This window comes from Podarcis raffonei, chromosome 8 (assembly GCF_027172205.1).
Source record: "Podarcis raffonei isolate rPodRaf1 chromosome 8, rPodRaf1.pri, whole genome shotgun sequence".
In the NCBI taxonomy this organism is placed as follows: domain Eukaryota; kingdom Metazoa; phylum Chordata; class Lepidosauria; order Squamata; family Lacertidae; genus Podarcis; species Podarcis raffonei.
In genome coordinates, this window is record NC_070609.1 from 46,739,300 (window position 1) to 46,757,667 (window position 18,368).

Sequence of the window (18,368 nt, forward strand, 5' to 3'; positions counted from 1 at the left end):
CATTGGTGAAAGCGCATCTTGGGTTACATCCTGTTTTGGTTTACAACTGGACCTCCGGAACAGATTGTGGTTGTAAACCAAGGTATCACTGTATTATTATTATTAATATAAACATGGGGGCTCTAGGTGGTTCCATCTCCCTAAAATTTTGGGGGGAGGTGGGGGTCCTGGGAGAAAGCATTCTGTTTTGGTGACTGATGATGTATCTCTTTACCCTAGCCTTTGCCAGCTGAGATGTGTGTTTTCAAGGCCCACCCTATTCCTGTGAATGTAATATGTTTTAACTCTTTTTAAGAGGCACTGACGAGATGCACTGAATCTACCTATATTGCACACAAACGTTGTTGCATCAATAGCCCTTATGGAAGACCAGCAAAATGAAAGGAGCTGTGTGTGTGTGTGTCATTATCTATTAACAACAACAACAATAACAACAACATTTATATCCTGTCCTTTCTCCCAAAGGAACCTAGGGTGGCAAACACACAAGTAATAACAAATTAAAACATATAAAGACAATTTCAATGCAGATGCAGAAAGATCTCTACTTAAAAGGCTCAGTGGGAGAAGAATATCTTCTGTAGGTGCTGAAAAGACAATAGAGAGAGCACCTGTCTAATATTTGCCACGAGTAAATTCAAAAGGGTATGCGTAGAATTCCAAATCCCCCATGACAAACCCCAGTCTAACTGGGTATCTCTTTTTCTGGGATCATATTTTAAACAGCCCTAGTTGTACACAGTGGCCTCAGGAGCAGGAACTGCTGCTGCCTCTTTAAGAGACTGACACTGTCCCACAAGTGAGCTATTATAAAGGCAGGTAAGCTGCAGCAGCTCAGATTAAAAGAGCTGGCAGCAAAGCAGAACGAATCCGCCTGCATAATGACCAGTCATAACTGCTGGGGATATGGGCAGAAAGATGGTAGGTTATATGCAGTCCCTTCCCCTTCTGCTTTGAATCCATCCCATCCTTTCTCTGCTCTTCTGCTTATTGCACTTATTGCTGTACTCCTTGCAGATGCCGACTGCATGCCATCTTTCCTAGAAAATAGGCAAAGTGCAACAGGCACTTAAGTGGTTAACCAATAAGCAACTGTTCAATTATTGCTCGGAAGAGCCGCAAGATTCATTGCCTTTCTGCATGCTGGGGTCAAAGCATGACTTGCCTTTGCAGCATCTTCTTGTAAGTTTATTCTTCATTAGAGAAGTGCAAAGACACCAAGTCTACTGACCTTTGTTCATGACCTGTGCCCCTTTGAAGGGCCTTTCCAGATAACCTGCTGGTCAGCAATATGTACCTGCATGCCAATCAAGCATTAGTCGGCATGCAAATGGAAAATGGGGTAGCCTTTTCGTGGGAGGAAAACTGGAGAGAAAATGCATGCTCTAGCATTGATCAGGGAAAAGTGCACAGCATTAAAGCAAATCTATAGAAAATACAGTGGTACCTCAGGTTAAGTACTTAATCCGTTCCGGAGGTCCGTTCTTAACCTGAGACAGTTCTTAACCTGAAGCACCACTTTAGCTAATGGGGCCTCCTGCTGCTGCCGTGCCGCCGGAGCATGATTTCTGTTCTCATCCTGAAGCAAAGTTCTTAACCTGAAGCACTATTTCTGGGTTAGCGGAGTCTGTAACCTGAAGCGTATGTAACCTGAGGTACCACTGTAAGTCCTCACAAAATGACTGAGTAGAGGCAGGGGAGCATAGCAATTCTGGTGTTTACCATTATTTAAAAGGGCTACTTGGCTACTTCTGTCATCAGATTGTCATCAGGAGGGTGAATGAAGGTAGCCCAAAATGGCATTTTCATGGACCAATGGCGGAACACATTAGAGGTTTGCATGCATAAGATCTCTGGGCAAATGTTTGGCTTCTCATGTGAAAGGTTTTCAAATAACATGCCTGGGGAAGATGTTTGCCTTGGAGAGCCTCTCCCAGAAAGCATATATGTGCTGAACTAGATGGTCCAGCTACCTCAGTGTGAAACAGCTTCATGTGTGGTCACTGTTCAAAAAAACACAACAGTTCACAGAAAAACTGTGGGCATTAGAGAATAATGCTAGGAAAACACAACACAGCTGTCCATGGAAGGTGCCATATTTCCAAGGCAGAGCAGCACGTAATACTTTGCATATGTAAGATTCCAAGATCCAGTCCCTGGCATCTCTGGGGCACCAGGTGGTAGGGAAGACCTCTGTTTGCCAGGCAATGTAGACAATACATTGGAGATGGAGCAATTGTCCTGCTGCAAGCACTGGCCTCTGCAGCAGGGCAGGCAGCGCTAACCTGCTTTGTGTGCAGGGTTTAGGCTGACTGGGCTAGCAAAGCAGACATCCAGTGTCACTTCAGCAACGCTTAGCCTGAGACTGAGCCCTGTATAGGAGCAAGAGTTCTCTGCTTTCAGTTAAAGGGCCTCAGCTCCGAGGGAGTGGCAGAGACTCTGGTTCTACGGGAGCTTCTGCAATGGAGTCCGCTGAGGCAGTGTAATGTCCTCAAGTCGCAGAAGCACTGGCTCCATTTGTGTGGAAGTGCTGCTGGGACTGCATGCAATTCCCCATCTCACTCAGAATCCTCAACCTCATCTCTTGAATGGAGCTTGCATGCTGACAGTGGGCTGTTGCCCAAGGGAAGGGGAGCAGAACAGGTGTCTCCCAAACCCACTGGCTACACAGAAACTGGGATGGTGTTTGCGCACATGCCACACAAATGAAAATATTGAGGCTCTATTCCAGTTCTTTCACAGAAGTCAGGGTTTTTGTGGTAGAAAAAAAAATTATTACGTTATTCCAGAATACTAGCTGAATATTGGTGATGTCATGCAGCAGCATGCCAAAACAATCTGGAAAAAATACACAGCAACTATGCCACTAGAAATGGTGTGTTCAGAAAAGTCCCTAGCTGCTGCAAAAGCAACACCTGGAGGGCTACAGTTCGTCACCCTGGTGTAGGCAACATTGAGTAAGATGTATCAATGGTTCTAATGCCCTTTGCCTGCCATATTTCACTAAAGTTACCTAGTCAGTAAAACAATGTTCTACTAGTCTGATTACTTCGGGTTCTTCCATATAAGTCTTACTGAGACAAGCTTTAGTTTGTCCCCTGTAAATGATGGAATGCAGTACCCCAAATCCTTCTGAGGATAAATAAAAAGCCACCTCACAATGTCTGAAGGTAAGAATGATGTAACAGTTTTTCCCTTTTTCCTTCTCAAAGGACCTCCTGAGTGGTACAAGTCCTACCCCATTGCCCAAGGAAATCATCAGTCTCCAATTGATATAATCCCCACACAAGCCATTTATGACCCCTGCCTGAAGCCCCTTAGCATTTCGTATGAATCGTGCTCATCTATCGACATCTCCAACAATGGGCATTCAGTCATGGTAGACTTTAAGGATGTTGATGACAAAACGGGTAAGTGGTGCATGTTATGTTCAGTGAGGGGGAGGCGTCAACTAAGTTCACATTTAAAGCTGAATCTGTCAAATAGGCACTTTCCGAGATAATATGAGAACTGAAATACAGCATTGTTCAAAATTCATACTTCTTCAAAAATGCATGTATTTGGGGGGAAGTGTGCACAAAATGAATACTGTAAATTAGTGAAAATAACATCGAAAAATGCATTATGCTAGGATTGCAAAAATATGTACAGTAGTCAAAACTGTACACAAAAATGTGCTTCTTAGAAGAGATTTGCATGAAAAGGAGAGGAAGGAAGGATGTTTACTTTCCTCTAAGCCCCCTTGGTAGAGAAATGATATTAACATGTAACAAACAATTCCCTCTATTTTCAAAGTGCAGAGGTGAGTGTGGATCATTCAGGGGCCAAAATGGCACCATCCATGCAAAAGGAGGGTGGTATCAGCGAGCTTGGAGGAACTATAAAGTTTGCAGAAGTACCAAACATTATTTAGAAAAAGAAAGCCTGAATGGGAAGGTAAGAGCAAAAACAGTCCAATGAGGACACCATACACTTAAAGCCTATTGCTTCCCCCAGAGAATCCTGGGAACAGTGGCTTACCCCTCGCAGAGCTACAATTCCCAACAACCTTCACAAAGCACAGTTCCCAAGATTCTTTGAGGAAGTCATGTATGGTATAGATGTGACCACATGTTCAGTGGCTGCAGAACACAGGCTGGCTATTAGAGAACAAAATGGAAAACCAAGTGGGATGGAGAATGGAACAGAATACCCACACTGCAGCATTCTCCTGCAGGCTCCACCTGAAATGATTTTCTTGATTGGTGATTTTCTTTGGGAAAACAGCACAAGGAGAAAGAGTTATAATCCTTCTCTTCCCTTCCACCATCACACCCACAATCAACTCTCTCTATACTTGGGGCAACACTGGAATTAGGGGGAAAAGCCAGATCAATCAGATACGTGGGGCAGAGGAGAACTGCTGGGGAAACTTTGCTGGCCCATTGAATTTGTGTCTGTGGGGAGCAGAAGTGCCCCACACTTCTTCCAGGTGGAAAAATCTAAATTGGAAACAGAATTGCTAGAATCCAAAACTAAGACTTTGTCAAAAATGTATAACTTGCTGCTGAAATGGAATACTCAGGATGAGACGGTTAAATCTGTAATGATTAAATGGGCACAAGACGTTGGACATAATATCATGTTTGCTGACTGGGAACAGTTGTGGACCACCGGGATTAAATTCACGGCATGTAATGCCTTAAGAGAGAATATTATGAAAATGATATACAGGTGGTACATGACCCCAGTCAAGCTTGCAAAAATCTATCATTTGCCCGACAACAAATGTTGGAAATGTAAGGAAAATGAAGGTACATTCTTTCACCTTTGGTGGACGTGTCCCAGGATTAAGGCTTTCTGGGAAATGATATATAACGAATTGAAAAGGGTATTTAAATATAACTTCTTGAAGAAACCAGAGGCCTTTCTCTTGGGCATGGCTGGCCAAGTGGTGCCAAAGAAGGATAGAACTTTTTTTATGTATGCTACAACAGCAGCAAGAATACACATCGCAAAGTATTGGAAGACGCAAGATCTACCCACTCTGGAAGAATGGCAGATGAAACTGATTGACTGTATGGGATTGGCAGAATTGACGAGCAGAATCCGTGACCAGGGAAAAGAGTCGGCTGAAGAAGATTGGAAAAAAATTAAAGACTATTTACAGAAATGCTGTAAAATTAAGGAAAGTTAAATGGTGTTGGATTGAAATTGAGTGGTTTCTAGCTGTAATGATATAAAGGAATATAGATGGGGGGGGGAAGGGTTTGAAAAATAAGGTAATGTTATAAGCTGTAATGCTTTAAATGAAGGATTTGCTGAACAAATAACCTTAATTGGGATACAAGGAGGAGAAGTATGAGGAGGTCTGAGAAATTTGTTATTTAAAAGTATGGTTTATGAATTTTATGTCTTTTTTAATGTTTTTGTTTGTTCTGTTTTTGTTTGTTTGTTTAAAAAATTGGAAAATCTAATAAATATTCTCAGAAGTGCCCCACACTTCTTTCGTCTGTGCCTACACACTGGTATGGTGCTGTTCCAGGTTTTTTCCAGCCAGGAAAGATGCCTTAAAAGCTATAGTTACAGAGCAGCTGAGTCTCCAGTGACAGGTGAGGAACGTCCATGGTGCCATTTATCAAGTACAGTATTAAGTTGCAGCCTTTGGAATACGTAAGACTTAACTTGTGAAGAACAGTAGTAGATGCCATTCAGCGAATCCTTCATTTACAGTGGTATTTAGTGACAATGAATGGGGCTGTAATGAACCCATTCTCACTTAAGCTTAAGTAGGGTGCTTCTGTGCTGCAATAATGCATGAGGTCAAATCCATGTCTGAGTATATGCTTGTGCATTATATGACAGGGGTGGGCATCCTGTGGCCCTCTTGATGTTGAGCTCCTCTGTCTGCGCCAGCCATCATGGTCAGTGGTCAGGGACATGGGCGTAGCTGGGGGGGGCAGGGAGGGGCAGCTGCTTCTCCTAAATCAATAAAAATACATAGCAAACTGAAGTTCTGCCCCCCTAAAAAAAGGCCTGCCACCCCCCAACAAAAATCCTGACTACACCCATGGTCAGGGATGATGGGAGTTGTAGTCCAACAACATCTTGAAGACCTGAGGTTGGGGAAGTCTGGTCTGCGATATAACAAGCTCTTCTAGTGCTCACTTTCAGTTTGCACTGGGTTGTCATCACTCAGGCTTGGCTCCAGGTGTGTCTATTGGCAGGGTGGGGGTGTCTCCAACACAGAGGCGTAGCTGGGGGGGCACAATGGGTGCCACACCGCAGGGGGCGGCACTTACTGCTGTGCCTGCAGTGCGCCCTCGGCCCGAACATCTTGTAGGAAGCACTGCAGTCTAGTAGCAGAGCACAAGCTTGACATGCAAAGGGTCCCAAATTCAATCCCTAACAGGGAAAGACTCCTGCCTGAAATCCAGAAGAGTATAGACCAGGCATGTAAAAGAAGCTCAACAACCTCAAACCTTAAAAAAGGTCAACAACTTTGGTCAACCCTCATGCATGTTCATTTCATCAAATCTAGCCCTCTTTGAAAAAAGTTTGGGCACCCCTGGTATAGACAGTAATGAGCTAGTGGTTGATATTTAGGAATCTCTCTCTAGTTTTTGGGGTTGAATTTCTTTGTGGATTTATTTATTTAATTCATTATTTAGTTCCACCAGTAGATGGCACTGTACTTAGGTATATGTGGATGGAGTCTGGCATTTTCTTTTACTGGTCTGTTCTTGTTGAAGAGAGACTGTTTTTCTTCTCTCTTTTTTGTAAGCAGCTTATAAGAACCTTGTGATGTCAAGAATATGCTACCTGGGTTTGCTTGCTTTCCTCCTCCCTCCCTGTACATTTCCTTTTCCTTCTCGTGCTGTGTCTTTTTAGACTGTAAGCCTGAGGAGCAGGGACTGTGCTTATAAATCTGTAATCAATTCTGGGAGCCCTTCTGGCAATGTGAATACCGGTACCATCTGTAAATAAAGCAGATACAGTATTGCAAAGACGTCTTCAGTGCTCACTTATCGAAAGGGAACCAAGCCTTGTTTTGTTGCACCTGGGACTTTCCCCTGTTAGAGCTATTGAGGTGGGTGGAGGGATGTATAATATGGTCAGTTTCATGGAAGCCAGTTGCCAGTTTTCTGTCTTCTTGGTTGCAGCGGTCAGTGGAGGGCCACTGGAAGATCCTTACAGGCTGAAACAATTCCATTTTCATTGGGGGGCAAGCCAAGACTCCGGATCAGAGCACACCATCGATGGCAACCCTTTTCCTTGCGAGGCGAGTCATAAATCTTGGATGTCTTTTAAACCCCCTTTTTAAATATACAAACTTGTGCTGGGGTTGCTGAGAAAATCTTAGGATGTCAGATTTCTGTGGTCTCCAGAAATCACACCAGCGATGGAGAAGCAGGGCCAGCATCAGTGCTGATTTCGGGTGAGATCCCAAAATTGGCACAATTTCACTTGAAATCAACACTGATGGAGCTGCCACTTCTCCATCAGCAACTGATTTGGCGGAGCATGTGGTGCAGGCAGCGGTGGCAGTTATGACGGCCCAGGTGGCAGCGGGAGTGATGTCAGGGCAGCACTCTCTGTTTTGCCTCAAGTGACGGAACGGGGTGTGCTGCCCCTGAATACTGATGTTTGACTTGTCTCCCCAGCTCCATTTAGTTCACTGGAATGCTAAGAAATATGTGACCTTTGAAGAGGCAGCAACGGCTCCAGATGGCTTAGCAGTGATTGGTGTTTTCTTAGAGGTAAGAGCCACAAAACTTGTTGCACTTAGAAATATAGAAGTGTAAGGTTGGAAGAGGATGCCAAGATCATCTTGTTCACCCACCTGCAGTGCAGGAATCACAGCTGAAGAATCCCTGATTGATGACCACCCAACATCTCTTTAAAAACCTCCCATAAAGGTTTTTATTTCCTTTAGTGGTTTTTAAAAACTTTTTATTATGTGTGTGGCACCACCAATGTGCATGACACTGTATAAGAAGACCAGTCTTTGCCATGAGGAGCTTAGTCTAAAATTCAGCACAAGGGAGAGTATAGAGCAGCGGTGGCGAACCTATGGCATGTGTGCCAAAGTGGGAACACGGAGCCCTCACTGCTGGCACACGCGCCATTGGCCCTGTTGTTTTTTCCATTTGTGCTCACACTCCTTCCCAAACTACTGTGTGCATCCACTGCTTAAACCAGCAATTGTATTCCGCGATTGATCTGTTTTTCAATTGGCTACGGCAGTGGCTGTTTCTGATTGGCTGTAACAGCGTTCATTATTTGACCCTCGTGATTTTTTTAGTGCTGCATAGTAATTCCCAGCTAGTCGGGGAGTGCGCCTGGCGGGAGGGGGGAAGAGGGAAGAGGGAGGGAGAAGGCAAAAATGGTGGCGATTTTTCTGTTCTGTCTCTCCCAAAAAAGCTCAACAACTTTGGGCACTTTGCGATAAATAAGTGGGTCTTGGTTTGCAGTTTGGGCACTCGGTCTCTAAAAGGTTCGCCACCACTGGTATAGAGGGAGAGTAAAAAGAGAATGAGATGCATTCAGCTAAATTGCACAGTTAGAGGCTCTGGCTGCATAAATACTGTACCATGCTTTTAATGCACGTTTAAAGTGCATGGCTCCCCTGAAAGAAGCCTGGGAATTATCATTTGCTAAGGAAGCTGACGGTTGTAGGTCTGTAGGAGTAAACTACAGTTCCCAGGATTATTTCAGGGAACTCATGTGGTTCAAATGTATGGTGTGTATACAGTCTAAGTTTCAGCAATGGATGAGGTTTAAGGCAGGGATGTAATGTGGCCCTTGGCTTAATTTCTACACAGTAGCTACAGTATCTGTTCAGAGCTCTGGCAAGTGTGACCTGTCCTTCCCCCAGCCGCCTAGGAAGAGAGGAAGGAAGGAAGTGGCCCCACCCACTGCTGGCAGGCAACCCCAGAGAAGATGCAGTCCCCAAAGAAAAAAAGGTGGTCCATCCATGATCTAAGTCTAGAGGTTGTACCACAGAAAAAATGGCTTTGAGGAAGGATTTGAGGAAAGGAAGAGAGGGGGCAGGTGTTTTGGAAGGCAGGAAGGACAGAAAAGGAGAAAAAGTAGAGTTGTCCAAGACACTGGGGAACCTCAAAAGACTCTTCCCTTTTTCTGGTAGCATTTTCCAGGCACTTGTTTCAGTGTTTGAGGGGGAAATAAAACGCTGAAAAACAAAGCGGTGATAGAGAATGGCAGCTCCTGGTTTGTTGAAACTCTTCCTTCTTTTTTTGCAAAATCCACATTCTTAGGCATCTCTCTCATTTTAAACTCTTAGATTGGAGAAGAACATGCCAGTATGAACAGATTGACAGATGCCTTGTACATGGTCAAGTTTAAGGTAAGTTTAAAATACAAATGCAAAGTTTGTTTTGTGTCATGGAAGACTGTTCCGAAACTCCAATTGGTCTAGAATGTGGCAGCCATGATGCCAGTGGGATTGGGTTGGTGGGGCACACAGGAGAGATCCTTCTCAGTGGCTGCTCCCAGACTTTGGAACTCCCTTCCTAAGGAGGCCAGATTGGCTCCCTCCTCACCGTCCTTCTGCCAGCAGGTGAAGTCTTATTCTAACAGGCTTTGGCGAACTGACTGTTTTTAAGGAAAGGCCTTTTAATAGTGCTGTACTGTTTTTACTATCTGTATTTTAATCGACTTGTTTTAATTCTATTATTGTTTAATTGCTTTTAGACTATTACAGTATATTTTGTTTTTAGCGTTTTGTATTTTATCTATGTGGTTACAATTTGTGTAAGGCACCTTGAGTCCCAGTCTGTGGAAAAGGCAGAATATCATTATCATCATCCCATTACACCTACCCCATACCCATTGCATTGGTAACCAAATCATTTCTGTGCTCAGGGTACTTCAGACTGTCACTGTTTTTGGGTGGGATTCAACCATACACCAACAAATTCAGCTTGTGCAACAAATCTGCTTCCTCCCCAAAATAAATCTTGATCAACACTGATGTAATTAAATGACCTCTGAAATTAATATGATGCAATGCTTCCCATAAATATCTCCCCACCTGGAATTTTGCGAAGTCCTAGTCTTACATGTTAACCACTACACCATGATGACACGTCATGTATTTTTTTCAGTTCCCTTCTCCTTTTTAGCTAAATCCAATATTTGATCAGCTATTGGACAAGAGCAATAGCTTTGCTTTGCTTTTGCAGCTTCCAGAAGGTTTTGTAAAAACAATTTAGTTTGTACCTTTAATTTCTACTTTTAATTTTCTAAACCATGCCCATGCTTTTCTCAGGGAACCAAAGCCCAGTTCAAGTCTTTTGACCCAAGCAGCCTCCTGCCCTCTTGTCTCGATTACTGGACATATTCTGGATCCTTGACAACACCTCCTCTTAATGAGAGTGTGACCTGGATAGTGCTAAAGGAGACCATCAGAATATCCGATAAACAGGTAAATCTTGGGTGGCAGAGGGTGAGGGGCTGTCCTTTTTTTGCACAGAAGTGCCCATGCTGTCTGCTCTTAAAATCCTGGACACCACACACACAAAAATGCTATTTTATTTACGAACATATAGGGGGGGAAACCCAAGAAGGGAGAGAAGCAGCCTTGAAGTTTCCCATCAGTCGTTAGCACCTGGACAGCAGACTGTCGTCACCTGGTCACAGTCTCCCTCTACAGTGAGATAGATTGCATTTCTGTGTTAATTTATTTATTTCTATAGTTGCAGCTATCAATTAGGATATGCAAATACTATGCAAATCTGTGTCCTCTTTGGTCCACTTTTTGGGCAACATGTAAATTGCCATCCTAAATCCATTTGCGCTTTCCTTTCTTCATGAGCTCTGGCGCGACTTAAACAAGTAATATCAAGTCCCCTGAATTTACAGATGGAGAAATTCCGTACCCTCCTCTTCACCACAGAAGAAGATGAAAGAATCCAGATGGTGAATAACTTCCGTCCCGCTCAGCCACTTAAGGGAAGAGTGGTTCGTGCTTCATTCAAGGCTTAAGGAGGTGTGCGTGCATGTAGGAGAAATAACAACTGAACATCAACACATCCAAAGGGCTTAAATATCGGCAAACGGAAGAAAATGGATAATAGACCTGCAGCTTAGAAAACCATCTCAGTGGAACCCTTGAACATCCAAAGTATTGGATCTTAGCATGGATTAAATGAAAATATATGGTAATGTACCGTGCCCGTGCTAATCTGGGCTCCCTTCCTAAGTACTGAAAATTACTTTCTGTTATTATTTTTCAAAATAATACCTGGGACAGTCCTTATTTTGCAGTTAGGTCTCTTGGAGCAAACTCCTCAATCTGTCATTATCTTCCAATGAGAAAAATGGTGGGGGTGTTGTGTAAGGTGTCCTGGGAACCTTTCCCCCCGAAGGGTGGGATATAAACCCTTAAATAAATACAGTGGTACCTCGGGTTAAGTACTTAATTCGTTCTAGAGGTCTGTTCTTAACCTGAAACTGTTCTTAACCTGAAGCACCACTTTAGCTAATGGGGCCTTCTGCTGCCGCCGCACCGCTGGAGCCCGATTTCTGTTCTTATCCTGAAGCAAAGTTCTTAACCTGAAGCACTATTTCTGCGTTAGCAGAGTCTGTAACCTGAAGCGTATGTAACCCGAGCTACAACTGTAATTAGGCTTTGGAAGACGGGGGTGGGCATGGTCCTTATTGTAAGAATCATCTTATTGCATCTGTTTGATGGACACAACTACAAAATAAGTTTCTAGCCTTCAAAGTAGCAGAGAACAGTGTATTGAGGGCACAGCTGAGGGCTCAGAAAGCAAAAGGTGCCTTTGGCACTCACAGAATGGGGTTCTGCTCCCTATAAAGCTACTTAAAGCAGTCCACTTAAACTTTTGCAAACCCTAGATTCTGGGAGAAGCCAACGAATTGCAACTGGAAGAAACTGTTCAGATAAAGCATATAAATCTGGCTGTTCTGATATGATGAGTTCCTCGCTGAATTTAGGTGACTAGGTGTTTCAGATCATTGTAATTCTACTGAACATTCTGTTTTATTCATTGTATAAGTAAAGGGCCTGGCTGGAACAAAATGCTGCATTGCGGAGCTCTCCTGTTCACTGCACCTGTCAGCCAGCCAGCCAGCCATGCCCTCCTCCACAACGCTCCATTCCACTTCCCCTCCCACCCAGTTTTCTGGTCCATTCCACTTCCAACAGTTAGTCAGCATTTTGTGCCCACTCAGCATGCTCAGTCCTCATTGGGATTTCTTTGTGTTTTCCTCCACCCAACAAGCAGCAACACCTATGGCTAAGGATGGAGGAGAAATTTAATTCAGTGTACATTTAAAGCTGAATCTATAAAATTTGCACTTTCCTAAACAATATGCAAACTGAAGCACAGCTATCCTTTGAAATTCACACTTTTCCAGATGTTGTGATGCAGTTCTCCAACCAATAAAAATGCATTTATTAGAGGAAAGTGAGAATGAATATGATGGTATCAGTGAAAATAACATACAAAAATGTATTATATTAGGGAAATTGCTTGACAAAATGTATATGCTGGTCAAAACTGCATATAAAAAGTGTGTGTTTTTAGGAGACATTCACACTAAGATGCTGATGAATTTTAAGGAGGATTCTTTTTAAAATGGCAAAATACTGCAAAATGTGGATAACTGAATTTAAGACTGGAAAAATGAGAAGCTTAAAGAACCAAAACTGACAGATCCTTCCATCCCTCCAAAATGTCTCAACATCAGAAATAGAAGGAATGATGAATGCAGGCAGATTCAGATGTGGAAGAAGGGACTCGCCAATGAGCAACTGAACAGGCATAGCAGACACTGCACTGGCACAAAGTTGTGCCACACTAGGACAAAAGGATTAATGTCTCCTGATCAGTTGACTGTCATAGTCCAAAAATAAAGTAGCAGAAATACTTGGGAAATTGCAATGAAAAGTCTTGCAGTTTTTCTGATTAGAATTAGCAGGACACCAGGGGCAATATTTTTTATAATAATAGACATTTAATAGTTGTGCTCTTAGGTATTCTTATAGCAGTGAGGCCTATAAAAAGCAAAAGGAAGTTTTGCTTGACTGAAACTATGGGTTGCTTTGTTGCTCTTGACTGAACTCCATTGCCCTTCATGGTACATATATTTTTGTTCCAATCGATCCTCTTCAAAGTTGTACCTGATGTATTATAAATCTGACTTTGCACAATAAAATAAAAAAGGTTCAACCTAATTGTAGTCTATTCTCACTCATTTTCCTGCTGATCTATAATGCTGATGCTGTGATATAATTCCGAAGCTGCCGTCTCTTCATCAAAATAAATGAGAAATGGGGGAGGGATTCAAGCACATACCATAAATTTAGGTTTGTGCAATTGAAGTGGATTAAAGTGTTCTGCTGCTCTAGCACAACAGATTCACTTTGAAAAATAGTCTGACCTTTTGCCCTTTGGAAACAGGCAAGAAAATGCATTGAAAGGTGTGGGATGAACAAATAACTAACAAGAAGATGCAAAAACACCTGCAAGCAAATCAGGAAGAATAAATAGACCTGCTGGGTTACATGACAAGCTGTGGAAACAGGAAACGCAATAGTACCTGCTTAACATTTCCCTAAAGGGAGATGGGGAGACACAAAACTGCAGGCAGATTTTCAGGCTGTGCCCACACCAGACATTAAACACATTCAGCCAAAGAATCCTGGGAACTGTAGTTTGTTAAGGGTGCTGGATATTGTAGTTCTCACAGTAAACTACATGTCCTAGTATTCTTTGGGAGGGGTGTGTGCTTTAAATATGTAAGCAGCTGTAGTTTATATTTCTGACAATAATGTTCGTCTCATAAAGAACCCTCTTAATTAAAGTTCTGAAGAACTGCAGGGCTCCCGAGTTAGAAAACCTCAGCTCTGTCTCCCCCACCTCCCATCACAATGGCTGTTACGTTTTATGAACATGAAAAGATGCCTTATACTGATTCAGTCCATTGGTCCATCTTGCTCAGCATTGTCTCACAGCCTTTCTTAACCTTGTGTTCCCAGATGTTGCTGGCCTACAACTCCCATCATCCCTGACCACTGATCGTGCTAGCTAGGGATGGTGGGACTTGTAGTCCAACCATAGCTGGGGACCCAAGACAGAGAAAGGCTGGACTCCGTGCTGACTGACAGTGGCTCTCCTGAGTATCAGGCAGGGATCTTTTTCATCTCTACCTAGAGATGCTGGGGATTGAAGCCGGGGTCTTCTGGGTGTAAAGCACATGCTGTTCTACTGACCCATGTCCTTTCCTCCCATGCTCTTTTCACCCTTGTTCCCCTAGGCTCCAGACGGTCAGCCACTGTCTCTGCTATATAGGTGACTTCTGTATACTGGAGGTATACAGCAAGTACTAACTAATAAAAATGGATAATGAAAAAGCTAGTTTGCACATGCCATCTAGTGGCCTTGGTTGACCTAGGCAGCAATTTTATGCCCTTACAGTGGCACTTCTAGTTATGAACTTCATTTGTTCCGGAGGTCTGTTCTTAAGCTGAAACTGTTCTTATCCTGAGGCACGCTTTCGCTAATGGGGCCTCCCGCTGCTCGCAGCATCTGGCGTGCGATTTCCGTTCGCATCCTGGGGCAAAGTTCGCAACCAGGAGCAGCTACTTCCGGGTTAGCGGAGCTCGTAACCTGAAGCGTTCGTAACCAGAGGTACCACTGTAGTTGAGAGTAAGTCCCCATGTATGCAATATATTTAAAACAGCACCATACCACTTTAAACAATCATGGCTTTCCCTCCGAGAATCCTGGGAACTGTAGAGTGCCCTTTGACCATGCTGCTTGGAGCTGATGGGAGCTGGGAGTCCAACAACCCCTAGGGGGTCACAGGTTCCCCACTCTTGTTTTTTGAGGATAGAGATCAATCCAAATTGGGGTTGTCTAAGAACCTCCTTTGTTCCTGAGAATTCACAGCTGGCAATTCAGCTAGCTGTACACTTGTAACACTTGAGACAATATTGAAAGTTGCTTTTGAATCCTTTCATGTGCCGAGAGTTGAAGGAGGTGTTGCTAGACATGCCGTCTCTCTTGTGGCACAACAAGCGATCATGTGGGGCGCATTCCAGGTGTGACTGATCAGGAAATGGGTGCAAGTGACAAAGTACAGCGAGGCGACTTGCACCGGTGGGGTTTCAAAGTTGCACAAAGGTTGAGGAGATAGATACAACATGAAAGCAATCCAGAGGCTGCACGATAAGGCCATATGATAAGTCTCTTATCACATAGCTCCTTGTAAAGGCTTTCAGCAACACCCTTCTTCACTTCTGAAGGTATTTCAGGTCATTCTGGATAATAATAAAAAAATACTGTGCTGTGCCATAGGCAACACTTGCACTTCTAAGTTCCCAACGTACTTGCTGGGAAATGAGGACTGTTGAAATCTTTGAGGGTTCTCTTTCAGTAGGGATGGCGCAGAAATTCAGTTCACATTTAAATGTGAACTTACCTAACTCACACTTTCTGAAGCAAAATGTGAACTGAAACACAGCCATCCTTGAAAATTCAAAAAGGTTTCCAAATTTTGCAGTGCAGTTGTCCAACAAAGTAATGTGTTTGAAAATGCATATACTAGGATAAAGTGTGCATTAAAATGCTTATGTTAATGAACATAATATACACTGTATATTGCATTGTATGAGGGAAATTTGCTTCACAAAAATATGTCTTTTAGGTAGAATTACATACAAAAGTGTGTGTATTAGGAGAAGAAACCAGCACTGGTTTCATGAAGACTGTTTGAAAATAAATACCGTATTTTTTGCTCTATAAGACGCACCAGACCACAAGATGCACCTAGTTTTTGGAGGAGGAAAACAAAACAAAAAAATATTCTGAATCTCAGAAGCCAGAACAGCAAGAGGGATAGCTGCGCAGTGAAAGCAGCAATCCCTCTTGCTGTTCTGGCTTCTGGGATAGTTGCGCAGCCTGCGTTTGCTCCATAAGATGCACACACATTTCCCCTTACTTTTTAGGAGGGAAAAAGTGAGTCTTATAGAGCAAAAAATACGGTAAATTGCAAACTGATGTGGAAATGTGGAGAACTGAACCTAACATTGTAAAAATGTAACATTTCAAGAATGATTGTTTCACTCATCCACAGCTTTAAGTGGAAGTAACAGAAACTGGGCACTGAATCATTATTACCAGGGTTGAGGTGACTCTCAGCTATGTCACATAATGAGTTGTGAACTGGCAGTGACAGAAAGAGATACTGGGTTTGTGGTGGATAGCTCAATGAATATGTTGGATCAGTGTGCAAGTGGCTCTAAAAAGGTGGATTCTATGTTAGGCATCATTAGAAAAGGAATTGAAAATAAAATATATCATAACGCTGTTACTTGGCTGGACTGTGTATCAAGCTAGAAAAAGAAGGTTATGGGAATAGCTGCCACTATGTCAGCTGCCACTATGTATGTGAAGTGTGAATACTTTGATGAGTAAAGGAAGGTAAACAAGTTAATACCAGAAGGGTACGTAGCTGGTGCATATGCATGAAAGGACAGGAAATTAAATTTACGGGACTGAAACTAAAATTAAAGGGCAACTCAGTAGTGAAGGAAAATAAAGTTGTATTTTGACCACTGGCACTTAGATGCAATATCTTGTCCCTTCTGTATTTACTCTGTTTGAAATTTGTTTGCGTTTCTGGGACCACAGGATTTGCTCTCTGTTTTTTATTCTCAAGGTTCAAAGGTAGATTCTGCTCTAGTAAAAGTGGATGATGTTTTGCTGTGACCTATGGCTGGCACGTAGAGCCAGCCTGTCTGGGTTGCCCATTCTCATATTTATGGAAAAATTGGCCTTGTGCATTTATTAAAATACTAATCTGTCAGTAACTGAGTGTGACTGCTAATTTACAGCTAGAAGTGGTACTAGACGTATCCACTGCCTGCAGTAGGGAGTGTGTGGCGCTGTGGTCTAAACCACTGAGCCTCTTGGGCTTGCTGATCGGAAGGTTGGCGGTTCGAATCTGTGCAATGGGGTGAGCTCCTGTTGCTCTGTCCCAACTCCTGCCAACCTAGCACTTTGAAAGCACACTAGTGCAAGTAGATAAATAGGTACCACTGTGGTGGGAAGGTAAACAGTGTTTCCGTGCACTCTGGCTACATTCACAGTGTTTCGTTGCGCCAGAAGTGGTTTAGTCATGTTGGCCACATGACCTGGAAAGCTGTCTGTGGACAAACGCTGGCTCCCTCTACCTGAAGCGAGATGAGCGCTGCACCCCATAGTCACCTTTGACTGGACTTTACTGTACAGGAATCATTTACCTTTACTGCCTGCAGTAGGGTATAGAAATGTGGCGATAAATGACTGCTGGAAACTGTTCCTCCTGTTTATTTAACATTTATCCTGATTTACTTGCACAAAACGTATGCAAAGGTTAGACTGCATCAAAGCTATACAGTACTGAGCATTTGTTATTATTTGTTTGGGGGAGGTAATACAAACCTGTCCAATTTGCACTGTCTGAAATAATACACAAACAAAAACACAGCCATCCTTCAAATCTTGCACTTTTTTGGATTTTACAATGCAGTTCTCCAATGAAAAGATCTATACAAAAATGTGAATGCTAGAGTAAAGTGTGCATATACTGGTGGAAAAAAATGCATTCTTTTAGCAAAAACTGTGCACAAAAGATATGTACGGTACATTGGGATAAATGCACACTGAAAGGCTGATGAATTTTCATGGAGACATTAAAAAAATATTGGAAATGTGGAAATGAGGAGAACTGAACAGAAGATTGCAAAAATGAGAAGTGGAGATAAATGAAAATGGACAGATTTGCCCATTCTTAATCCTGATTTGCATTCAGGGTTTTTATATACATGTTTGAGTTCACCATTTCTTCCTTCTACACTTTTCAGTGCATTCCTCCATCACTTGCATAACTGCAAAAAATAAATAAATCTGTTTTGTTTTTGTTTGTTTGTTAATTTAGATTTGTTGTGTTAGGGCAACAGAGCATGTTAATCTGCTTTAATTGCGCAAACCTAAATCTACTCTGTGTGCATAAAGCCTTTCTGCAAAATATTGACAGTCTGGAGGCTGCATGTGTCCATATAGCTGTTGGCTGGCCAGACGCCGAAGAGGGCAGGGCCCCTGCACTTTCAGCAGCTGTGTAGAAATTTGAGCCTGTGTAGCTTGTCATGTAAGCTGCACCCATTGAAATTTCCCCTCCTCCACAGTTATGAAAAGTGCATGAGCTCTGTCCTCTGTTGCTTCTGCTTGCCTCCAAGGTAACAGTAATTCAGGCTGCAATCCTATACAAATTTACCTAGCAGTAAATTCTGTTGAACTCACTGGGATTTACTTATGAGAAGACATGTATAAGATTGCATTTTTAGAGTTTCATCT

General features: G+C 42.8%; 1 protein-coding gene across 1 annotated transcript; it reads left to right on the forward strand.

Annotated features, from left to right (window-relative positions):
* The first annotated feature begins 1,815 nt into the window (after positions 1-1,815).
* Positions 1,816-11,931, forward strand: CA7 (carbonic anhydrase 7). Its single transcript, XM_053401914.1, has 7 exons — positions 1,816-1,834; positions 3,213-3,410; positions 7,143-7,261; positions 7,644-7,739; positions 9,284-9,346; positions 10,271-10,426; positions 10,864-11,931. The coding sequence occupies exons 1-7, from the start codon at positions 1,816-1,818 to the stop codon at positions 10,984-10,986; spliced, it is 774 nt and encodes a 257-aa protein (XP_053257889.1). The 3' UTR covers positions 10,987-11,931.
* Positions 11,932-18,368: the final 6,437 nt, after the last annotated feature.